This window comes from Capra hircus, assembly GCF_001704415.2.
Source record: "Capra hircus breed San Clemente chromosome X unlocalized genomic scaffold, ASM170441v1, whole genome shotgun sequence".
Lineage (NCBI taxonomy): Eukaryota > Metazoa > Chordata > Mammalia > Artiodactyla > Bovidae > Capra > Capra hircus.
The window spans coordinates 11,025,525-11,052,416 of record NW_017189516.1 but is presented as its reverse complement, the minus strand read 5'-3'; the positions used below and the strand labels follow the sequence as shown (position 1 = coordinate 11,052,416).

Sequence of the window (26,892 nt, the reverse complement as noted above, 5' to 3'; positions counted from 1 at the left end):
ACATATTTCCCCCCCTCCCCAGTAAACATCAACAGAGAACCTACTGTACTCAGCACATAGTCATATAGGTGAAGTAATAATCTTATGAACCAAAATGAAGGAGGGGCACATGAAGAAAAAACAGAAAGCAGATCAGTAAAAAGGTACTAATCAAAAACACATTTATATTCTCCATGATCTGTTTTTACTGAAGTGGATCAATAATGAACGTAGTCAAATCTGAACATCAGAAAACCTCTTAGTTTACCAGATGCATGATCTTCATAGTTCCAAAAAGCAAAAGAATAATGTTTTTAAAACAATAAGGTGTGCGTGTGTAAAGGTGACAGTGGTAACTGAGAACTTACTGGTGGGTGAATGAGAGTGGACTGAGGGTATGTATGTATGAAATGCTGATCAGTTCTGAGCAATGATGAAAAGGTTTTACTATAGACCTTTATAACTATGAAAATTTCTACACTTGATCTGAGCTCAGAACTAATGAAAAAAAATCCCAGATTTTTACTACAATATACTGTTTCTATCTAATATTAAAAACGGGAAACACTTGGCATAAGAGTACATATCAAAGATAAAACTCTCAAAACTTCTAGATGCATTCAACAGGCCTCTAGAATTGGAGTTCCATTATACAAGGAGCAGTGGTCACCATCACATGGCTATAAGGTATACACCACCAGCTCCATGCTCCTAGAAATTTTGTCTTGGCAAGACAAGGAAAGCCAAATGTGACTCTTGTACATTTGGGGCTATCCAATACCTTTATTGCCATATACAGGTTCCTGAGGAGGGTGAAAGATATAAAGGGAAGATAATTAGGCCATGTCTTGCAGTATATCCCCACAGAGGCTGAGTCCCCAAATACCACTTATAGCCCAATGAAAAATTTGAGATTGGCAATTATGTTCAAAGTATCACCAATATTTCTCTGTACACTTTAATAAATAACTAAGATTGTATCACCTTTGATTAGTGAAGCAGCTGATTATCTATTTCTAGCTAGCTGAGCAAACTTTCTTAAGTTTGAGCTACTATCCCTATTGTGTAGTTACATTATTTGATTCTACACAAAATAAATATAAGTACCTATTATGAGCAATGCACATTGCTAGGGTTTGTAAGTACAACAAATGTAAGTAATTATTACTCATGATTCTAAGGAGCTTATAATTTCATATAAAGAATAAGATAAACACAAATGATTGTAATACAGAATAGTTCAAGAATGCTATTAGAGAAGGAGAACAAAGTTCTATGGGGATACAATGCTTCCCACCTGGATGAAAGAGAGAATAGAGAGAAGAAAGAAAAATGTAGTATGATTTAAATGGGTACCAGCCTTCCAAAAAGAAAATTTAGCTCTTACCCGCAATTGTTTCAAATGCTTTACTTTCTAAGTGAGGTAGTTCCCACACTGGTTCCAGGAAGTGGTCCAGTAATGGGTCACTCAGTTTGGCTCTCACTTCAAATTCATACAGCAGAAGCAATGTCTCGCATGGATCTCTTGAGAAGTCCCCTAAGAAAGAGGCAAAAATGCAACATTCTCTGTGATTACATTTCATTATTCTCTCCTATTCTAATCTCTCTTCTGGGGAGATTTTCCTATTGAGGAAAATTAATTCTACTTACAATTTGAGGTTATCTCAGCTTCTTTAGATACATCTTTTACATTTTTAAATCTATAAACGTACCAATACTTTCACACCCTGAAATGCATTCACTGAAGTTGTCTACATTTCCTGAAATTATTGCCATGATATTTCTAAATAGCCTGGAAAACTCCTGCTGCTATCTAATTCAAATATAATGTTTGTCTGCCGTACTATAATGACTGAGTTAACCAGAAGATCCAGTGCAATATAAAACAACTGTAGTTTTATTTTAAACTAAGTTAGGGAAAGTTTCCAAACTGTTTCACTTAGTCAGTCAGTAATATTTATTTTTTGGTTATCACCATGAGCACAATCTATATCAGGTGGCATATATCATACTATGTGAGTTGGTTTCCAATCACCCTTATTAGACTGAACATTTTCAAAAGTTTTGAGGTATAGCATATATACAATAAACAAGTGTATTAATCTTAAAAGTGTGAATTTTAAATCTTAAAACAGTGAATTTTTATGTCTGTTAAAACCCATATAACCACTACCCAAATCATGATAAAGAACACTTCCAACACTCATGCTCCTTTCGAGTTAATACCACCTTTGCAGAGTTAACAACACCTTTGCAGAGTTAACAACTATTTTGACTTCTATCACTACTGATTGTTATTTTTATTATTGAACATCAGTGACAGCATGCAGAACTATAACCATCTTTTGAATATTGACCTGTATCCTGTGACTTGCTTAGTTCATTTACTAGTTCCTGTAACTCTTTTGGTAGATTCTTTGGATTTTCTATATAGAGAATTATGTGTCCTCTGCAAATACAGATAGTTTTATTTGATCTTTTTCACTCTACGCATCTTTTCCCACTCTTTTGCTTGCCTTACTGCATTGGTTAGAACCACCAGGATGATGATGACCAGGAGTAGTGAGACTAGATATTCTTGATTTGTTTACATCCTTAAAGGGAAAGTATTCAATCTTTCATCATTAAAATGATATTAGCTGTAGGTTTTATTTTTTATTTTTATTTTTTTTTTTGGTTTTGGTTTTATTTTTTATGGATGGTTTTTATCAGGTTAAGGAACTTCCCTACTATTCCTGTTTAGTTGAGAGTTTCTATAATAAATGGATATTGAATCTTGTCACTTAATCTGTTGATATGGTGAATTAACTGAGTTTATAATGTTGAAACCAGGACAAATTTCACCTGGTTAAAATCTGTTAAACTATGAATTCAATGGGTATAGGACAATTCAAGTTATCTGTTTCTTCTTGTGGGAGTTTTGGTAGTTTGACTTTCAAAGGAATTTGTCAGTCTCATCTAACCCTTCAAATTAATGGGCATAAATTTGTTCAGAATATCCCCTTGTTATCTTTTTGTAATGTCTGTAGGATATGCAGTGATGTCTACACTATCATTCTTGGCATTGTTAATTTGTGTCTTGATCTGCCTGGCTAGAGGTTTCTCATTGCACTGACAAACAGCAACAACAAAACAGCGTTTTCATCAATTTTATCAATTGTTTCCTGTTTTAAATCTTATTGACGTCTGCTTATATTATTCCTTTCATTCTGCTTAATGTGGTTCGATTTGATAATTTTTCCTGTTTTTTTAAGGTGAAGGCTTAGATTATTTAAGATCTTTTTCTTTTTTTTTAAGATCTTTTTCTAACTGAGGTATTTAATTCTACAAACTCTTATCTAAACACTACTTTAGCTGTACCTCCAAATTTTTAAATGCTATGCTTTCATTTACTTCCTTTCAAACTATTTCTAACTTTCCCTACGAATTTCTCTTTGATCCATTTGATTATTTAAAAGTACATTAAAAAAAAACCTGAAGTATAAGAAACAGAATCACAGACTTAGAGAATAAACTTATGATTGCCAGGGGGAAGGATGGGGGGAAAGGATAGGGGGTTTGTAATGGCCAGGTACACACTGTTATATATTATATGAGTGAAGTAAGAAAGACAAATATCATATAGTAATGTATACACATGGAATCTAGAAAGATGGTACTGATGAACCTATCTGCAAGGCAGCAATGGAGACACAGATACAGACAGAGAGAACAGATTTGTGGATATGGGGGTGGGGTGGGGAAATGGAATGAATTGAGAGAGTAGCATTGAAAATATATATTATCATATGTAAAATTAGATAGCCACTGGAAATTTACTGTACGATGCAGGGAGCTCAAATCAGGTGCTCTGTAATAACCTAGAGGGGTGGGATGGAGACTTAAGTGGGAGGGGACATATGGATACCTATGGCTGATTCATATTGATGTATGGCAGAAACCAATACAATACTGTAAAGCAATTATCCTCCAATTAAAATTAAATAATTTTTTTGAAAAGAAAAAACTGAAAAAATAAAATGGATAACCAACAAGGACCTACTCTATAGCACAGGGAACTCTGCTCAATGTTACGTAGAAGCCTGGATGGAAGAGAGTTTGGGGGAGAATGGAAATATATATATGCATGGCTGAGTCCCTTTGCTACCCACCTGAAACTATCACAACACTGTTAATTGGCTATATTCCAATACAAAATAAAAAGTTTAATGAAAAAGATAGAATTGAAGCATAGTTGATTTACAATATTGTTAAGTTTTAGGTGTACAGCATAGTGATTCAGTGTTTTTACAGGCTACATTCAATTTTAAGTTATTACAAAATGATGGCTATATTTCACTGTGTTATACAACATATCCTTGCTGCTTGTCTGTTTTATATATAATAGTTTGTACATGTTAATCCCATACTCCTGTATTGCCCCCTCACCCTTCACTTTCCCCATGGGTAACCATTAGTTTGTTCTCTATATCTGTGAATCCGTTTCTGTTGTTATGCACATTGGTTTGTTTACTTTTTTTAGATTCCACATGTAAGGGATAACAGAGTATTTGTCTTCTTCCTGACTTATTTCACTAGTATAATATTCTCTAGGTCCATCCACATTACAAATGCAGATTTCATTCTTTTTAATGGCTGAATAATATTCCATTGTGGGCTCAGTGGTGAAGAATCCAACTGCCAGTGCAGGAGATGTAGGTTTGATCCCTGGTTTGGGAAGATCCTCTGAAGAGGGAAATGGCAACCCACTCCAGTATTCTTGTCTGGGAAATCCCATGGACAGAGAAGCCTGGCAGGCTATAGTCCATGGGATCACAAAAGATTCAGACATCACTTAGTAACTAAACAACAGCAACATTCCATTGTGTGTATATATATACACACACACACACATTTATGCACACCACATCTTCTTTATCCATTCATCTGTTGACAGGTTGCTTCCCTATCTTGGTTATTATAAATAATCCTGCTATGAACATTGGGGTACATGTATCATTTTGAATTTTTTTTTCCAGATACATACACAGGAAGGAATTACATGATCATATGGTAGTTCTATTTTTAGTTTTTTGAGGAACTTCAATTTACATTCCCACCAACAGTGTACAAGGGTTCCCTTTTCTCCAAATCTTCACCAATGTTTGTTATTTGTGGTCTTTTTGAGGCTAGCCATTCTGACAGGTATCAGATGGTATATCTCACTGTGGTCTTGATTTGCATTTCTCCAATGATTAGTGATATTAAGCATCTTTTCATGTGCCTGTTAGACATCTGTATGTCTTTGGGAAAATGTCTGTTTAGGACTTCTGCCCATTTTTAATTGAGCTGTTTTTTTTAATATACTGAGTGTATGAGCTGTGTATGTATTTTGGATATTAACATCTTATTGATCATATCCTTTGCAAGTATTTTCTCCCATTCCATAGCTTGTCTCTTCGTTTTGTCAGTGGTTTCCTTTGCAGTGCAAAAGTTTTTATGTTTAATTACACCCCATTTGTTTTTGCCTTTATCTTTTGCCTTAGGAGACAGACTTGAAAAATATTGCTATAATTTATGTCACAGAGTGTTCTGCCTATGTTCTCTTCTAGGAGTTTTATGGTTTTAGGTCTTACATTTAGGTCTTTAATCCATTTTTAGTTTATTTTTGTATTTGGTGTACAGAATGTTCTAATCTCATTGTTTTACATGTGGCTGTACAGTTTTCCCAGCATCACTTATTGAAGAGACTGTCTTTTCTCCATTGTATGTTCTTAACTCCTCTGTCATAGATTAATTGACCAGAGGTATATGGGTTAATTTCTGGGTTCTCTATTCTGTTCCATTGATCTGTGTCTGTTGTTTTGGCAGTGCCGTATTGTTTAGATTATTGTAGCTTTGAGCACAGTCTGAAGTCAGGGAGCATGATACCCCCAGTTTTGTCCTTTTTTCTCAAGATTGCTTTGGCAGTTCAGGGTCTCTTGTGGTTCCATATAAATATTAGGATTATTTATTCAAGTTCTGTAAAAAATGTCATGAGTATTTTGATAAGAATTGCCTCAAATCTGTAGATCACTTTGAGTGTATGGACATTTGAACAATATTAATTATCCCAATCCAAGAACAGGAAAAAAATCTTTCCATTTCTTTGCATAATTTTAAAATTGCTTCATCAATGTTTTATAGTTTTCAGAGTAACCTGCTGCTACTAAGCTACTGCTAAGTTGCTTCAGTCATGTCTGACTTTGTGCGACCCCACAGACGGCAGCCCACCAGGCTCCGCCATCCCTGGGATTCTCCAAGCAAGAACACTGGAGTGGGTTGCCATTTCCTTCTCCAATGCATCAAAGTGAAAAGTGAAAGTGAAGTAACTGAGTTGCGTCCAACTCTCAGCGACCATGTGGACTGCAGCCTACCAGGCTCCTCCATCCATGGGATTTTCCAGGAAGAGTAACCTAGGTATTTTATTCTTTTCATGCGATTTTATTCAGGATTGTTTTCTTGCTTTATCTTTCTGATAGCTCATTATTAGTGTATAGAAAAGTAACAGATTTCCATATATTAGTTTTATATCCTGCAACTTTACTGAAGTCATTTATCAGTCCTAATAGTTTTTTGCTGAAGAATTTAGGGTTTCTTCTATACAGTATAATGTCATCTGGAAATAGTGAGTTTTACTTCTTCTCTTCCTATCTGGATGCTTTTCTTTTTCTTGTCTGATTGCAGTGGCTAGAACTTCCAATGCTACATTAAACAGAAGTAGTGAGAAAGGGCATCCTTGTCTTGTACCTGGTCTTACAAAAAAGACTTTCATTATTTCTTTGTTGAGTATGAGTGAATTTATCATAAATGGCCTTAATTATGTTGATACATGTTCCCTTTATATCATAATACCATAATAAAGAGCCTGCGTATCACAATGAAAGATCCTGCATGCCATAATGAAGATCCTGTGTTCTGCAACTAATATTGGAGGCAGTCAAATAAATAAATATTAAAAAATAAAGTGTCTTATTTTATATTAATATAGGCATTCTAGTTTTCTTTTGATTAATGTTTGTACAGTATTTGCACAGAAGTATAGTTTCATTTCCAAATATATTTTTGGAAATGAAAATATAAACCATACATATATTTTATATTATAGATTTATCATTTAATTTCATTATGGTAAGAGAAAATACTTTTTATATTTTAATATTTTTAACCCTTTTCTGGTTTGTTTTATGGTTTAGAATGTGGTCTATGCTCAATGATCCACATGCATCTGAAAATAAATGTGTATTCTGGTGTAGAGCATTCTATGTCAATTAGATCAAGTTGACTGATAGTGTTACTTATGTCTTCTACACCCTTGTTGAGTATCTATTGACTTATTCTACTGATTACTGAGTATATTGGAGTCTCCAACCACAGGGTGGATTTATCTAGTCTTCCTTTCAGTTCTATCAGCTTTTGCTTCATGTATTTTGAAGTTCTGTCATTAGGTAAATTACACATTTAAGATAGTTATGTTATCATGCTTAATTGATCACTTTTTCATTATATCCCTCCTTATCCCTAGTAATATTCCTTGTTTTAAAGCATCTTTTCTGGGGATCTCCCTGATGGTCCAGTGGTTAAGAATCTGCCTTCCAGTGCAGGGGATGCAGATTCAATCCCTGGTCAGGGAACTAAGATCCCACATGTAGTAGGGCAACTAAGTCCATGTGCCACAACTACTGAGCCAGTGCGTGACTAGAGATGCCTGGATGCCATAAGGAAGAGCCTGTGTATCACAATGGAAGATTCTGCATGCCATAATGAAGATCCTGTGTTCTGCAACTAATACCGAAGGCAGTCAAACAAATAAATATTAAAAAATAGTGTCTTATATGATATTAATATAGGCATTCCAGTTTTTTTCCAGTTTTCTTTTGATTAATGTTTGCATAGTGTATCATTTTCAGTTCCTTTTATTTTTAACTTATCTATATATTAATATTTAAGTGAGTTTCTTATAGACAGCATGCAGTTGGATGTTTATTTTTTAGCCAATCTTACATTCTTTTTTTCTTTTCTTGATGTTTTAATTGGTGTGATCAAACTACAATCTGTGGACTGGCCATTTGTTTGGCAATAAAGTTTTATGGGAATAGAGTCATGTCCATTTGTTTAAATATTATCTATGTCTATTTTCCTTCCTGTAATGGCAGAGTTGAGTTAGCTGTGTCTGAGACCCTATGGCCTGCTAGCCTAAAATATTAATTAATATTATTGGCCCTTTAAGAAAAGTGCCTTGACCTCTGATTTATATCATTTATATATAACACAATTATTGATATAGTTGGATATTCCTGAACTTCATTAAAATTAATTTTGTTGTTGTTGTGTTAGTTGTTCAGTTGTGTCTGACTCTTTGCAACCCCATGGACTATAGCCTGCCAGGCTCCTCTGTCCATGGAATTCTCCAGGCAAGAATACTGGGGTGGGTTGCCATGCCCTGCGCCAGGGGATCTTATCAACCTAGGGATTGAGCCTACGTCTCCTACATTGCAGGTAGATTCTTTATCAACTGAGCCACCAGGGAAGCCCAAAATTAATTATATTTAGAACAGTTAGAAAATCAAGAAGAAAAATACTATAAACTTTAAGATATTTAGTTCACTTAAAATGTTAGACTGATATTACATTGAGTTAATAAATGGATAATAGATACCAAGATAACTTTTAAGTAAAACCAAATACTTTCATTACTAAGCATAGTTTTAAGTTTATATACTATTGCTTCTTATTTTTATATGCTATAGAGAGGCAGTATCTTTGGGTTATGTTAAAGAATGTGTTCATTTTTCCTCTTTAAAAGGGATGAAGGTAGTCATGGAAAGTTGTGCTGTGTATTCATGAACTCTGCTAGTCTGCTACACTACTAGTGAGTGAGAGATGGGTCTCAATTACACCTCTCTAAGTTTTCTCTTTGAAATAAAAATTATTTTGGTTAAAAAAGTTATAATTAAAACAAGTGGTTGAGATTATATTATGAGTAATAGCATCAAATGGATATGTGCCTTTGTTTTTAAAGGAAAAAATAGTTTACTTCCAAATCAGTGGTTCTCAAACTTTCTGTTCTCAGGACCCCCATGTACTCTGAAAAAATTATCAAAGAGATTTTTCATATGCAGGTTATAACTATTGATAATTACCATTTTAGAAATTAAAACAAAATTTAAATATATTTCCTGATTGAATTAATTTGAGATGAAGTCACTGTGTGTTAATGTCAATTAAAAAGTAATTGTATTTTTCAAAGTGAATGAGAAGAGGGAGGTGGGAGGGATGTTCAAGTGGGAGGGGACATGGGTAAACCTATAGCTGATTCACATTGATGTTTGGTAGAAACCAACATAATACTGTAAAGCAATTATCCTTCAATTAAAAATAAATAAAATTTAAAAAAATGAATGAGAAAATTGTTTCACAGTTTTGAAAAGCTCCTTAATGCCTGACTTAACAGAAATAGCTAGATTCTTGTATTTTCTTCTGCATCCGATCTTATTACAGTATCACACATCATGTAGCCTCTGAAAAACTGTCTTAGCCTTTTCATAAAACTAGTTTTGACAGGCAGATCCCCTAAAAGGTTGTCAGTTTGTTCAGGAATATAAAAGAGCATAATGAAGGACAAATCTGGAAAGTAAATTTCATTTGCCCTAGTTTAAACCTGAGTCTAAAATAAAGCTCTGTAATGTATTAGAATGGAGCAAAGTTATCTTTTTTTGATGGGCTTGCTTCCTTAGTTTATTAAATGATGGTTTCACTTATAATATAAAAGTTTATTCTTTGCCTTGTATGTAATCTACCTAGATAGCAGATTTTGTGTTTTACCAGAATAATTTTTTGATCTTTATTATCTTTGTGATGTCTTTATTTTTGATCACTTAATGACAAAAAGATTAAGAAAAATTTTTCTCATTTATTGAAGAGCTAAAGTTTTTTAGAATTGTGTTATTTTCTATGCTTATTTGTAAATGTGTTACTGTCATTTTGCTTAGATGGGTAACCAAGTACTGCTTCTCAGGCACCCACAACTGTATTTTAATCAAGTGCCCAACTGCCTCTAACAACTCTTAATTTTGCCCTGAAAAGTCACATCCCAAATACAGAAAATATAAAACAATGTTTTCAGGATATCTTCTAAACCTAAAATTATCTTTGAAATTTCTAAAAGGGCCCCTGGAAAACCGCAAAAATTCATTCTTTCTCCTCATAAAGAGAGAAAATATAAGAAATAATTAGGTTTGTTTGATGGGTTACTATTGCTAAGAGTTGCATGAGAAGACTTTCAAAATCAGAAGAGATGCTTAGCCTTCTGTATGTTAAATTTTTGTAGGTAAAATATTACTATAAAAATTTCAGAAATTTTACTCTTTATAGGCAGTTCCTGGAGATTTTTGACTGTCTTCTCTGTTCCTAGTGTATTTTTACCTTCAGATAAACATAAATCATACATTTTATGAATAATTTTCAAAAATGGATAGAATATGTAGATAGGGGATGAACAAGGAAATAGAGGATGCCAACAACACTATAAACCAATTAGAAATAACAGATGTTATATATAATACTCCATCCAACAACAGCAGAAAATCTTTATGCTCAAGTGCTAATGGAATATTCTCCAGTAGAGATCATATATCTGGCTACAAAATAAGTCTCAATAAATTTAATAAGACTAAAATCACATAGAGTATATTCTCTAACCATAATGGAGAAGCTAGAAATCCATAACAGAAAGAAAACTGGAAAAGTCACAAGTATGTGGAAATTAAACAACAAGCACTGGACCAAAGGGGAAAAAATCAAAAGAGAACTTAGAAAAATACCTAGAGATGGTTGGTAACAAAAACAAAACATAATGAAATTTATGGGATGTAGTAAAAGAAGTACTGAAAGGAAAGCCTGTAACTATAAATAGCCATAAAGGAGGAAAAATTTTTAAGCAATACCACAACTTTAAATCATGAGGAACTAGAAAAAAGAGCAAAACAAATTCAAAGTTACTAGAGAAGCGAAGTAATAAAGAGCAAAGAAAAATGAATTGGAGGATAGAAAAATGGAGAAAATCAATGAAACCAACAATTTGAAGAGATTTTAAAAACTGAAAAAAATTTAGCTACACTGACAATAAGAGAAGATTCATAATTAGAATCAGATCCTAGTAATTCAAAGAGAGGCTTCAAAAGAGGGGACATTATAACTGACCTTACAGAAATAAAAAGGATTACAAGAGATTACTATGAACTATTGTACGCCAACAAATTAGATTTACTAGATGAAACAACAAATTCTTTTCTTTGATTTTCCCTTAGTTTTAATCTAATGTCCTTTTTCTCTTTTAAAAATTTATTTTTAATTGGAGGATAACTGCTTTACAATTTACAATGTTGTGTTGGTTTCTGCCATACAACAACATGAATCAGCCAAAAGTATACCTATATTCCCTCCCTCTTGAACCTTCTTTCCACCCCTCAACCCATCCCACCCTTCTAGGTTGTCACAGAGCACCAGGCTAAGCTCCCTGTGTTACACAACAACTTTCCACTAGCTATCTTTTTTATATATAGTAATGTATATGTTTCAATGATACTCTCTCAATTTGTCCAAAGCGCTATTTTCTCATCTGTGTCCACAAGTCTGATCTCTATGTTGGCATCTCTATCCCTGCCTTGCAAATAGGTTCATCAGTACCATTTTTCTAAATTTCATGTACATGCATTAATGTATGATATTTTTCTCTGACTTACCTTGTATAACAGGCACTAGGTTCACCCACCTCACCAGAACTGACTCAAATTCGTTCCTTTTTATGGCTGAATAATATAAAGAAGGGTGAGTGCTGAAGAATTGATGCTTTTGAACTGTGGTGTTGGAGAAGACTCTTGAGAGAGTCCCTTGAAGACTCCAACCAGTCCATCACAAAGGAGATTAGTCCTGGGTGTTCACTGGAGGGACTGATGTTGAAGCTGAAACTCCAATACTTTGGCTACCTGATGAGAAGAGCTGACTCATTTGAAAAGACCTGATGCTGGGAAAGATTGAGGGCAGGAGGAGAAGGGGACGACAGAGGATAAGATGGTTGGATGACAACACCGAATCAATGGACATGCGTTTGGGTGGACTCCGGGAGTTGGTGATGGACAGGGAGGCCTGGTGTGCTGTGGTTCATGGGGCTGCAAAGAGGCAGACACAACTGAGCAACTGAACTGAACTGAATATTCCATGTCCCCCTTTGTGGATCACAGCCCTGTCATGGTGAAAGAGCTTGAAGCTATGAGCCATTCCCTGCAGGACTACCCAAGATAGATGGGTCATAGTGAAGAGTTCTGACAAAACATGGTCTACTGGAGGAGGAAATAACAACCCACTCCAGTATTCTTGCCTAGAGAACCCCATGAACAGTATGAAAAGGCAAAAGGATATGACACTGGAAGATGAGCTGCCCAGGTTAGAAGGTGTCCAATGAGGTACTAGGGAATAGTGGAGGGCAATTACTAATAGCTCCAGAAAGAATGAAGTGGCTGGGCCAAAGCACAAACAATGTTCAGTGTCTGGTGTCTGATACTGTAAAGCACAATATTGTATAGGAACCTGGAATGTTAGGTCCATGAATCAAGGTAAATTGGACATGGTCAAGCAGGAGATGGGAAGATTGAACATCAACATCTTAGGAATCAGTAAACTAAAATGGACGAGAATGGGAGAATTTAATTCAGATGATCATTATATCTACTACTGTAGGCAAGAATCCCTTAGAAGAAATGGAGCAGCCCTCATAGTCAACAGAAGAGTCCAAAATGCAGTACTGGGTGCAATCTCAAAAATGACAGAATGATCTCTGTTCGTTTCCAAGGCAAACCACTCAATATCACAGTAATCCAAGTCTATGCCTCAAACACTAATGCTGAAGAAGCTGAAGTTGAACAGTTCTATGATGACTTATAAGACCTTCTAGAACTAATGCCAAAAAAAAGATGTCCTTTTCATCATAGGGGATTAGAATACCAAAGGAAGAAATAAACAGATGCCTGGAATAACAGCCAAGTTTGGCCTTGGAGTACAAAATGAAGCAGGGCAAAGGCTAACAGAGTTTTGCTGAGAGAACACACTAGTCACAGCAAACACCCTCTTCCAACAACACAAGAGGTGACTCTACACATGGACATCGCCAGATGGTCAACACCAAAATGAGATTGATTATGTTCTTTCCAAGTCAAAGATAGAGAAGCTCTATACAGTCAGCAAAAACAAGACCTGGAGCTGACTATGGCTCAGATCATGAACTCTTTATTGCAAAATTCAGGCTAAATTGAAGAATGTAAAGGAAACCACTAGGCTGTTCAGGTATGACCTAAATCAAATCCTTAATGATTATACGATGGGGATGATGAATAGATTCAAGGGATTAGATTTGGTAGGCAGAGTGCCTGAAGAACTATAGATGGAAACCATTAACCAGACTCATCAAGAAGCAAAGAGAGAAAAATCAAATCAATAAAATTAGAAATGAAAATGGAGAGATCACAACAGACAACACAGAAATACAAAGGATCATAAGAGACTACTATCAGCAGTTGTATGCCAAAAAAATGGACAACGTGGAAGAAATGGACAAATTCTTAGAAAAGTACAATTTTCCAAAACTGAACCAGGAAGAAATAGAAAATCTTAACAGACCCATCACAAACACGGAAATTGAAACGGTAATCAGAAATCTTCCAGCAAACAAAAGCCCAGGTCCAGATGGATTCACAGCTGAATTCTACCAAAAATTTCGAGAAGAGCTAACACCTATCCTCCTCAAACTCTTCCAGAAAATTGCAGAGGAAGGTAAACTTCCAAACTCATTCTATGAGGCCACCATCACCCTAATACCAAAACCTGACAAAGATGTCACAAAAAAAGAAAACTACAGGCCAATATCACTGATGAACATAGATGCAAAAATCCTCAACAAAATTCTAGCAATCAGAATCCAACAACACATTAAAAAGATCATACACCATGACCAAGTGGGCTTTATCCCAGGGATGCAAGGATTCTTCAATATCTGCAAATCAATCAATGTAATTCACCACATTAACAAATTGAAAAATAAAAGCCATATGATTATCTCAATAGATGCAGAGAAGGCCTTTGACAAAATTCAACATCCATTTATGATAAAAACTCTCCAGAAAGCAGGAATAGAAGGAACATACCTCAACATAATAAAAGCTATATATGACAAACCCACAGCAAACATTATCCTCAATGGTGAAAAATTGAAAGCATTTCCCCTAAAGTCAGGAACAAGACAAGGGTGTCCACTTTCACCGCTACTATTCAACATAGTTCTGGAAGTTTTGGCCACAGCAATCAGAGCAGAAAAAGAAATAAAAGGAATCCAAATTGGAAAAGAAGAAGTAAAACTCTCACTGTTTGCAGATGACATGATCCTCTACATGGAAAACCCTAAAGACTCCACCAGAAAATTACTAGAGCTAATCAATGAATATAGTAAAGTTGCAGGATATAAAATCAACACACAGAAATCCCTTGCATTCCTATACACGAATAATGAGAAAGTAGAAAAAGAAATTAAGGAAACAATTCCATTCACCATTGCAACGAAAAGAATACAATACTTAGGAATATATCTACCTAAAGAAACTAAAGACCTATATATAGAAAACTATAAAACACTGATGAAAGAAATCAAAGAGGACACTAATAGATGGAGAAATATACCATGTTCATGGATTGGAAGAATCAATATAGTGAAAATGAGTATACTACCCAAAGCAATTTACAAATTCAATGCAATCCCTATCAAGCTACCAGCCACATTTTTCACAGAACTAGAACAAATAATTTCAAGATTTGTATGGAAATACAAAAAACCTCGAATAGCCAAAGCAATCTTGAGAAAGAAGAATGGAACTGGAGGAATCAACTTGCCTGACTTCAGGCTCTACTACAAAGCCACAGTCATCAAGACAGTATGGTACTGGCACAAAGACAGACATATAGATCAATGGAACAAAATAGAAAGCCCAGAGATAAATCCACACACATATGGACACCTTATCTTTGACAAAGGAGGCAAGAATATACAATGGAGTAAAGACAATCTCTTTAACAAGTGGTGCTGGGAAAACTGGTCAACCACTTGTAAAAGAATGAAACTAGATCACTTTCTAACACCGCACACAAAAATAAACTCAAAATGGATTAAAGATCTAAATGTAAGATCAGAAACTATAAAACTCCTAGAGGAGAACATAGGCAAAACACTCTCAGACATAAATCACAGCAGGATCCTCTATGATCCACCTCCCAGAATTCTGGAAATAAAAGCAAAAATAAACAAATGGGATCTAATTAAAATTAAAAGCTTCTGCACAACAAAGGAAAATATAAGCAAGGTGAAAAGACAGCCTTCTGAATGGGAGAAAATAATAGCAAATGAAGCAACTGACAAACAACTAATCTCAAAAATATACAAGCAACTTATGCAGCTAAATTCCAGAAAAATAAACGACCCAATCAAAAAATGGGCCAAAGAACTAAATAGACATTTCTCCAAAGAAGACATACAGATGGCTAACAAACACATGAAAAGATGCTCAACATCACTCATTATTAGAGAAATGCAAGTCAAAACCACAATGAGGTACCACTTCACACCAGTCAGAATGGCTGCGATCCAAATATCTGCAAGCAATAAATGCTGGAGAGGGTGTGGAGAAAAGGGAACCCTCCTACACTGTTGGTGGGAATGCAAACTAGTACAGCCACTATGGAGAACAGTGTGGAGATTTCTTAAAAAGTTGCAAACAGAACTACCTTATGACCCAGCAATCCCACTGCTGGGCATACACACCAAGGAAACCAGAACTGAAAGAGACACATGTACCCCAATGTTCATCGCAGCACTGGTTATAATAGCCAGGACATGGAAACAACCTAGATGTCCATCAGCAGATGAATGGATAAGAAAGCTGTGGTACATATACTCAATGGAGTATTACTCAGCCGTTAAAAAGAATTCATTTGAATCAGTTCTGATGAGATGGATGAAACTGGAGCCGATCATACAGAGTGAAGTAAGCCAGAAAGAAAAACACCAATACAGTATACTAACACATATATATGGAATTTAGGAAGATGGCAATGACGACCCTGTATGCAAGACAGAAAAAAGACACAGATGTGTATAACGGACTTTTGGACTCAGAGGGAGAGGGAGAGGGTGGGATGATTTGGGAGAATGGCATTCTAACATGTATACTATCATGTAAGAATTGAATCGCCAGTCTATGTCTGACGCAGGATACAGCATGCTTGGGGCTGGTGCAAGGGGATGACCCAGAGAGATGTTATGGGGAGGGGAGTGGGAGGGGGGTTCATGTTTGGGAATGCATGTAAGAATTAAAGATTTTAAAATTTAAAAAATAAAAAACTAAAAAAAAAAAAAACAATATCTAATGCAATATGCCTGCAACAAAAAGAATAAAATTATAAAATGCTTAAAAAAAAAAACACTGTACAGGGGGTAGCGACCAAAAACATTCCAAAGAAAAAGAAATGCAATTAGGCAAAGTAGCTTTCTGAGAAGGCTTTACAAATAGCTGAGGAAAGAAGAGAAGAGAAAGGCAAGGGAGAAAGGGAAAGATATACCCAACTGAATGCAGAGTTTCAAGAAATAGCAAGGAGAGATAAGAAGGCCTTCTTAAATGAACAATGCAAAGAAATAGAGGAAAATAATAGAATGGAAAACACTGGAGATCTCTTCAATAAAGTTGGAGCTATCAAGGGAAAATTTCATGTGAGGATGGGCATGGTAAAGGACATAAACGGTAAGGACCTAACAGAAGAAGAAGAGATTAAGAAGAGGTGGCAAGAATACACAGAAGAAGTATACAAAAAAGGCCCTAATGACCCAGATAACCACAACATTGTGGTCACTCACTTAGAGCCAGACATCCTGGAGTGTGAAGTCAAGTGGGCCTTAGGAAGCATCACTATGAATAAAGCAAGTGGAAGTGATGGAATTCCAGCTATTTCAAATCCTAAAAGATGTTGTTAAGTGATGCACTCAATATGCCAGCAAATTTGGAAAACTCAGCAGAGGCCACAGGACTGGAAAAGGTTGGTTTTCATTCCATCCCAAAGGAGGGCAATGCCAAAGAATGTTCACATTATTGTACAATTGCACTCATTTCACATGCTAGCAATGTTATGTTCAAAATCCTTCAAGCTAGGCTTCAACAGTATGTGAAGAGAGAACTTACAGATGTATATACAAGCTGGGTTTCAAAGAGGCAGAGGAATCAGAGATCAAATTGCCAATGTTCATTAGATCATGGAGAAGGCATGGGAGTTTCAGAAAAACATCTACTTCTGCTTCAATGACTATGCTAAAGCCTTTGACTGTGTGAATCACAACAAATTGTGGAAAATTCTAAAAGACATGGGAATACCAGACTACCTTACCTGTCTCCTAAGAAACCTGTATGTGGGTCAAAAAGCAACAGTTAGAACCAGACATGGAACAACTGATTGGTTCAAAATTGTTAAAGGAGTATGACAAGGCTGTATATTGTCACCTTGCTTATTTAACTTCTATGCAGAATACATCTTGCAAAATGCCAGGCTGGATGAATCACAAGCTGGAATTAAGACTGCTGGAGGAAATATCAACAACCTCAGATATGCAGATGATACTACTCTAATGGCAGAAAGTGTAGAGCAACTGAAGAGCCTTTTGATGAAGGTGAAAGTGAGTGGAAAAGCTGGCTTAAAACTCAACATTCGAAAAACTAAGATCATGACATCTGGTCCCATCTCTTCATGGCAAATAGAAGGAGAAAAAGTCTAAGCAGTGACAAATTTTATTTTCTTGGGCTCTAAAATCACTGTGGATGGTGTCTGTAACCATGAAATTAAAAGACATTTGTTCCTTGGAAGGAGAGCTATGACAAACCTAGATAGTGTATTAAAAAGTAGTGACATCACTTTGCCAGCAAAGGTCCGTATAGTCAAAGCTAGGGTTTTTCCAGTAGTCATGTATGGATGTGAAAGCTGCACCATAAAAAAGGCTGAGTGCAGAAAAACTGATGCTTTTGAATTGTGGTGCTGAAGAGTACTCTTGAGAGCCCACTGGACTGTGAGGAGATCAAACCGTTCAATCCAAGTGAACCTGAATATTCATTAGAAGGTCTGTGCTGAAGCCGAAGCTCCAATACTCTCGCCACCTAACTGAAGAGCCAACTCACTGGAAAAGACCCTGATGCCAGGAAAGACTGAAGGCAAAGGAGAAGGAGGCAACAGAAGATGAGATGGTTAGATAGCATCACTGACTCATTGACATGAATTTGATCCAACTCCAGGAGACAATGAAGGACAGGGGAGCCTGGTGTGCTGTATGCTGTGGTCCATGGGGATGCAGAGTAGGACACTACTGAGCAACCGAACAACCACAACAAATAATCCATCATCCTTGGAGACCTAGTGGTCTTCTTTGGCATATAATTCTTTTCATATATTGCTGGATTTTCTTCCAGCTTCACTGAGATGTATTTGACATATAACATTATGTATATTTAAGGTGTACAATGTCATGATTTTATACATGTATATACTGTGAAATGATTACCAAAATAAGGCTAGTTAACATATCCATTACTTCATATAGTTGCCATTTGTGTTTGTGTGTGTGTGGGTGAGAACATTTAAGATTTACTCTCTTGGCAACTTTCAAGTATACAATTCAGTATTGTTAACTACAGTCACGATAGTGTACATTAGGTTTCTCAAAACTTATTCATCCTATATCTAGAAGTTTGTACCCTGTGACCACCATCACATGTTTCCCCATGCCCCTGCTTCTGGCAACCAACAATCTACTCTCTGTTTCTATGAGATTTTTTTTTTTTTAAGATTCCACATATAAGTTAGGTCATATAGTATTTGTGTTTTTCTGTCTTATTTCACTCAGCATAATGTCCTCCAGGTATTCATCCATGTTGTTACAAATGGCAAGATTTTTCTTTTATAAGGCCAAGTAGTTAATTGTGTGTGTGCATACATATACATATACATATACATACATACATACATACATATATATGTATGTCATATTTTCTTTATTCACTCATTCTTAGACTATTTCCATGTCTTGACTACTGTGAGATATGAACACGGGGATGCAGATACCTCTTTGCAATAGTGATTTCATTTCCTTTAGGTATACACTCAGTATTGGGGTTTTTGGAGATGGTTGCTCTATTTGTGCTTTTTTGAGGAACGTGTACATTGTTTTCCATAGTGGCTGTACCAATTTGCATTCCCATCAACAGTGCAAAAGAATTCCCTTTTCTCCACATCTCCCTTGTCTTTTCAATAATAGCCATTCTTTTAAACAGTTTTAGGTTCACAGCAAAATTGAGTGGAAAGTATAGAGCATTCCCATATATACCCTATCCCCCACTGCACACCACGTCCTCCACTACTGACATCCTGCACCATAGTGGTACATTTGTTACAATCAGTGAATCTACATTGACACATCATGTTTACCCAAATTCCATGTTACATTAGGATTCACTCTTGGCATTGTATATTCTATGGATTTTGACAAATGTATAATAACATGTATATACCACTGTAGTATCATACAGAATAGTTTCACTGCCCTAAAAGTTTCCTGTGTTTTATCTATTTATTTCTCCTTCCTCAATTCATGCTGACAACCAAAGATCTTTTTATTGTCTTCATAGTTTTGTCTTTTTTGTAATGTTATATAGTTGGAATCATATAGTATGTGGCCTTTTCAGACTGGCTTCTTTCACTTAGTAATAGTTTAATAGCTCATTTCCTCTTAGTTCAGAACAATATTTCATTGTTAGGACATTCCACAGTTTATTTGACTATTCACCTAATGAATGATATCTTGGTCGCTTCCAAGTTTTAGCAATTGTGACTAAAGTTGCTATAAACATCCATGTTCAGGTCTTTTCATGGACATAAGTTTTCAGCTTATTTGCATAAATAACAGGGAGCACTGCTGCTGGATTGTATAGCAAGCGTATGTTTAGTTTTGTAAGAAACTGCCAAGCTGTCCTTCAAAGTGGCTATACCATGTTGCATTCCTGTCAGCAATGAATGAGAGAGAATTCCTGTTGTTTCACATATTCACCAGCATTTGGTGTTGTCAGTGTTTTGAATTTTTGTCATTCTAATAAGTGTGTAGTAGTATCTCATTGTTTAAATTTGCAAGTCTCCAATGACATAGATAGATATAGCTATATAAAGAGAATCTAGCTGTGTTCCTAGAGTGAAAAAACATTTTCAGTAGACAGCTAGCATTCTGATATACTTTTTAAATAAAAGGCACTAAACGTATGAATTTCACTCTGAGCACTACTTTAGTAATTTAGATTCTGTTATGAGGTATTCTAAGTATCATTTTCTAGATATTTCATATTGCTGCTGCTGTTGTTTAGTCACTAAGCCAAGTCCAACTCTTTTGCAACTCAGTGGACTGTAGCCTGGCAGGCTCCTCTATCCATGGAATTTTCCAGGCAAGAATACTGGAGTAGGGTTGTCATTTCCTTCTCCAGGGGATCTTCCTGATACAGGGATCAAATCCAAGTCTCATGCATTGGCAGGCAGAGTCTTTACCACTGAGCCAGGAGGGAAGCCCAGATATTCCATAGTTACTTTTGTTTTTTAAAATGTCCAAGTGGTAAAGGATTCTGTTTCCTAATTCCACTATTAATTTCTAGTTTTATTGCATTGTGAAGCATTGTGGTCAGATAATGCTATTTGTTTTATTTTTATGTTTTAGAATTTATTCAGGTTTTTTTAAATTCAGGTTTTTCTTGTGATCAATTCTGTAAATGTTCAAAGGGCACATGAAAAGAAAATGAGTTTTATATTATCAGGATGCTGCTGCCGCTGCCAAGTCACTTCAGTCATGTCCGACTCTGTGCAACCCCATAGACAGCAGCCCACCAGGATCCACTGTCCCTGGGATTTTCCAGCCAAGAACACTGGAGTGGGTTGCCATTTCCTTCTCCAAGGCATGAAAGTGAAAAATGAAAGTGAAGTTGCTTAGTCGTGTCTGACTCTTAGCGACCCCATGGACTGCAGCCTACCAGGGCTCCTCCGTTCATGGGATTTTCCAGGCAGGAGTACTGGAGTATAAAGTATATTTTCAGGCTATCTGGTATATTTCTATTAAATCTTCCATATTGAGTATGTTGTTTAGTTATTTTCTCTCTTTTCTTTTTATTGTTTTTATTCTTCTAAATGCCTGCCATAGATTGAGATAGGTGAATTAAATTTAATATGTTTATGTTCTTTCTTATAATTCCTATAGTTTGATATAAACATTCATCAAAGTTATCATGAATATACACTAAAATGACAATAATTTTTAAATATAAGTAAATCAAATTCACCATGTTTTAAAATAATAATACACCATAACCAAATGGATTATTCCAGAAATCCAATGATGACTTAATTTCAAGAAATGTATTATTATTATAATTTAATATATTAATACTTCAAAAGAGAAAAACCATGTGATGATCTCTAGAGAAGCTTAAAAGGCATGCAATTTGGGACTTCCCTGGTGGCACAGTGGATTAGAATCCACCTGCCTATGTAGAGGATACAAGTTCGATACCTGGCCCAGGAAGATTCCAAATGCCACAGAGCAGTTAAGCCTGTGCCCCACAACTACTGAGCCTGAGCTCTAGAGCCCATGGGCAGCAACTATTGAGCCTGAGTGCTGAAGCCCATGCACCCTAAAGCCCACATACTACAACTATTGAACCTATGTGTTGGTTGCAACAACTGAAATTTCACACCTACAGCCTGTGCTCCACATCAAGAGAAGCCACTGAAACAAGAGCCTGTGTACTGTAACAAAGAGTAGCCTCCACTCATCACAACTAGAGAAAGCCCATGCAAAGCAATAAAGATCCAGCATAGCCAAAGTAAATAAATTAATTAATAAAAAATAAAAGGCATGAAATTCAATTCAGTATGTATAGATTTTTAAAAAATTCTAACTAAAACAAGAATAGATGGACACAATATAATAAAGTCTATATAATAATACCATCCTTAATTAGGAAACCATAGCAAGCTACTATATAGCTTCAAATGGTTTACTACCACACAGATTATTTCATTACAAAATGTTAACAGTATCTGATATTATCATTGTGGTTTGGAAGATTCTGTACCCTACATTTAGTCAAAGTCAAAATTTGTTTAAATTAGATATCAAATCCAGTGACCTAAGAGCAATAAAGTCATACTGAACAATGATGGTACTATTTTTATACTCAATACTACAATGAAAATGAAGATAAAATATATTCTTGGGACTTCCCCTGGTGGTCCAGCGGCTAAGACTCTTTGCTCCCGATGCTGGGGCCCAGGTTTGATCTCTTGTCAGGGAACTAGGTCTCACATGCCACAACTGAAGATCCTGCATGCTGCAACTAAGACTCGGCACAGCCAAGTAAATAAATAATTATTAAAAAAAATATTCTTACTCTAAGTAGTATGTCAAAGATTTAAAATACAAAATACAAACATAGAGTGGGGAAAAGCTAGTTCTTAAAGGATCATTTGGCTGGTTATCAAGTATTTTAGTGGCACAAATTTCTGCTGATAAAAGACTAGGTTATTCAGATCTGAAACACCCTTTATAACCATGTTACCATACTCCCAGTCCCACTGTACCTGTTGTTTTCAGGAGATTCCAGATGTCTCTGCATTTACAGATCAGCTCAAGTGCACGATTTAGGAAGCAGGTCTGTTTGGTAAGAAAGTGATGAGAAAATTAGTCTCAACCAAACAAAACTTTAAGCAAATAAAAATCATATCATTAAAAGCAGTAAAAAATTAAACTAGAAAAATGGAAGTATAAACTGAGTATTTCTGGATTTATATATAAATATTAGCCTCTATTTTTTTCTCTTTCCTTTTCTCCCCCTAGTTTTACTGAGGTATAATTGACATAACAGCACTGTTTAAGATGCATAGCACAATCACTTAACTTACAGGAAATTGAGGATTAAACAGAAAATCTTGAGTATCATCAATTTTAATAATCTAGGACAGAAGAAAATTGCTTCTAAAATGGTGATATGAGAAGATCTATGGATCCTCTCCCCAGCAAAATTACCATAACTGGTGAAAATGCTAAAATATGATCATGTAAAGTCTCAGAAAATTGCCCTAAGGGCATATATTAATAGCCAATGGGGAAACATCTATTCCAGGAAACCTACTAAAGTCTCAGTAAGAACAGTGAGTACCTGTAGCCGTTGAGCCATGATCTGGCCAACTCCCCTCCCCAGTTCAGTATGATGTAAGAGCACTTTAGGTGGGTATAACCAAGAAGATAAGGCTCACTATACCCTCAGCTTCCAGGCTAGGGATGACCATAAGGGGCATGTTGCCAGGACTTCTCATTCCCCTCCCCAAGATCTGTATTGCATCAATATGTGCTGTGCTTAGTTGCCTGCCAGGCTCCTCTGTTATGGGGACTCTCCAGGCAAGAATACTACAATGAGTAGCCTATCCCTTCTCCAGGGGAACTTTCTGACCCAGGAATTGAACCAGGGTCTCCTGCATTGCAGTCAGATTCTTTACCAGCTGGGCTACCAGGGAAGCCCAAGTTCTATTGTAAACAAGCACAATTAAGAAGCCTGGCACTCTTTTCTTCTACCCAGTCCCCCCAAGCACTGCAGTTGAAAATACTGGGTCACAACTGCCCTCACCTCAGCTTCCTTATAAGAGAGTTTCCATGCTCAAAGAGGCAAGTTAAGAATGTTAGGGACTATGACTTTTGCTAGTTCCTGACTTACAGAGCTGTATTGTCATTCTGATACAAATGGGTCATGGTCCCTGCCTCTAGCTCCAAAGCAGTGTATAGAGTTTCTGCTCAGGAGGAGAGGAAGGTCATTAGAAGAGTGAGCTCTGTAGTCACCCTAAGGAGACTGATTGACATTTATTGAAATAGAGCTTGGGAAAGTTCAAGTCTAAAGACATTATAAAAATAGTGAAGATTTTGGTGTGGGCACTTAAGAGGAAGCTGCTAACTCAGTGATAATGACAAGCAAAACAGCAGAATACAAGTTTACAGAGATAACTAAGGGGAAGAGAAAGCTAAGATTACTTACCCCTTCAAAGGGGCCTTACGTTAACTGGATCAGACTGTGGAGCAATTTATACCAGAGTATTTTCAAATGCGCGTGCATGTGCATGTGCACGTACACACACACGCGCACACACACACACACACCAGTCACCTAGTAATTCATAAACACTTACACCTGTGTATGATACCAATAGAAGACCACTCAGAAGCTTAACAGGGTGATCATGGAAAGAGATACTAAAAAATAACCCTGCTAAAACTACTTTCATTCCTTTCCAGGGGAGGGGTCATGGTGACTGCAAAGGCAAAGACTGTGATCTCTGAGGAATAACATTAGAAGCTCTATACTACTATACAGCTGCAGAAATAAGACTGCACTGAACTAGCCCAGACAAGTCACTAATCAAACAAATAAGCACATATTAACAAGTACCAGAGAGGGGGAATCAGTACCCAAAGATGTTCCAAAATACTATGCAAAATGTTCAGTTTTCAACAAAGAATTATAAAATATGCAAAGAAACAAGAAAGTATGACCCATACACAGGAATAAAGTAAGCAAGAGGAACTGACTTTTGAAAGGTCCAATATTGGAAATTAGCAGACACAGGTTTCAAAGCAGCTGTTTCAAATATGTTAAAACAATTAAAGGAAACCACACTTAAAAAAGGAAGGCAAGATGACAATGTTAGGAAATGTAGAATATTGATTAGGCAGTGGAATAACATATTCAATGTGATGAAAGAAAACAGGCAACCAAGAATCTAATACCCAGCAGAATTATCTCTCAGAACTGAAAGAAAAACAAAGAAGTTCCCAGATTAAAAAAAAGTTGCATCTTTTTGCTAGCAGAACCATTTATAAAAATGCTAAGAGAAGCTCTTCAGGCTGAAAGCAAGTGACACCAATAGCAATTTGAATACAAATGAAAAAACAAAAGTGTACTGATAATATATTTCTTCTTTCTTTTCTTATTTTAAAATACTGTGTAAAACTATGTAAAGTTTATTTTTATACCTAAAAGATATACATGGACCATTTTCATCAACCCAAGAACAAAGTACATTCTTTCTCAAGCACACATGGCACTTTATCCAGGACAGACCATATGTTAGACCACAACACAAACTTCAAATACATTTAAAATAACGTGAAGTCAGACAAAGTATGTACTCTGTCCACAGTGGAACAAGATTAGTTCTTCTACAGGAATTAAGGCCTCTATCCAGGTGGAGGATGATAACCTTAGGTTGAGGACAAGCATGTGGACCCCAACTGGTTGGAACCAGAAGGCTGATACCAGACTGAGATGATGACCATTCTATTATCTCACCACCAGCCAATCAAAGAGCTACACACTCTGCAGTGCCACCTCCCCAAATGTTGCCTATAAAAACTTCCCTGAAACCCACTGGGGAGTTCAGGTCTTCTGAGCACGAGACACTCATTCTTCTTGCATGGCCCTTGTAATAAGCCTTTTTCTGCTCCAAACCCTGACATTTCAGTTTGTTTGGAATGAATTTCAGTTTGACAACACCCTTACTTATAAAGAAGCAAAATGGTTATTTTGGTTTTGCTCTGAGGCTTGTAGATTTATCTTCTTTTACTATGGAAAAGTTTCTAAAAAGTGGTTACTCAGGACAAGGACTTTATATTCTTTATCTCTAGTAACTAGCAGAGTGCTTGGTACTCACATGTTTTTTTGAGTTGAACTCAACAATGGAAAAGAAAAGAAAGAAAATATGTTGGCAGAGAGCTACTGATAGCTTGTTTCAGATGTGAAGAATCATATAAAAGAACATATTAACAGAAGGAACAGAATAAGCAGCAAGAAGGATTTTGTACCAATTGGAAATAAAAGAAGCTGGCAAGTATGGGAAATGCTTCCCTGGTGGCTCAGAGGTTAAAGCATCTGCCTGCAATCCGGGAGACATGGGTTCGATTCCTGGGTTGGGAAAATCCCCTGGAGCAGGAAATGGCAACCCACTCCAGTATTCTTGCCTGGAGAACCCCATGGATGGAGGAGCCTGGTGGGCTACAGTCCACGGGGTCGCAAAGAGTCGGACACGACTGAGCGACTTCACTTTCACTTTCAAGAGAAAAAAACCAGAGAGATCCAGAAGTTAAAATCATACAAACATGCTAGAAGTCCAGTTTGGTGACAACTTTCCTAGCTTGAAAGAAGGAAGGAAAGAACTAAAGACAAATCAGTGAATACTCTGGTATATGAGAGAGTGAGATATTGATGTTGCTATCTCCTTAAAAGATGTAAGGTTTAAGCTGAGAGTGGGATTCAGGCAAAAGTAGATATTTTGTTTTCTTGTTGTTAAAACTGAGTTTCAGTTCTAATGAGGTGGATGAAACTGGAGCCGATTATACAGAGTGAAGTAAGCCAGAAAGAAAAACACCAATACAGTATACTAACGCATATATATGGAATTTAGAAAGATGGTAATGATAACCCTGTATGCGAGACAGCAAAAGAGACACAGATGTAAAGAACAGACTTTTGGATTTTGTGGGAGAGGGAGAGGGTGGGATGATTTGGGAGAATGGCATTCTAACATGTATACTATCATAAGAAACGAATCGCTAGTCTAGGTTCGATACAGGATACAGGATGCCTGGGGCTGGTGCACTGGGATGACCCAGAGAGATGATATGGGGAGGGCGGTGGGAGGGGGGTTCAGGGTTGGGTACTCATGTACACCTGTGGTGGATTCATG

At 36.3% G+C, this 26,892-nt stretch overlaps 1 protein-coding gene across 1 annotated transcript in view; it reads right to left on the bottom strand.

Annotated features, from left to right (window-relative positions):
• Positions 1–26,892, bottom strand: part of TEX11 (testis expressed 11) — a 249,949-nt gene that overhangs the window by 34,251 nt on the left and 188,806 nt on the right. Inside the window, exons 25-26 of the mRNA XM_018044046.1 lie at positions 22,744–22,816; positions 1,367–1,516 (exon numbers count right to left, since the gene is read on the bottom strand). Coding sequence (XP_017899535.1) covers positions 1,367–1,516; positions 22,744–22,816 — 223 coding nt within the window. The remainder of the gene's footprint in view (positions 1–1,366; positions 1,517–22,743; positions 22,817–26,892) is intronic.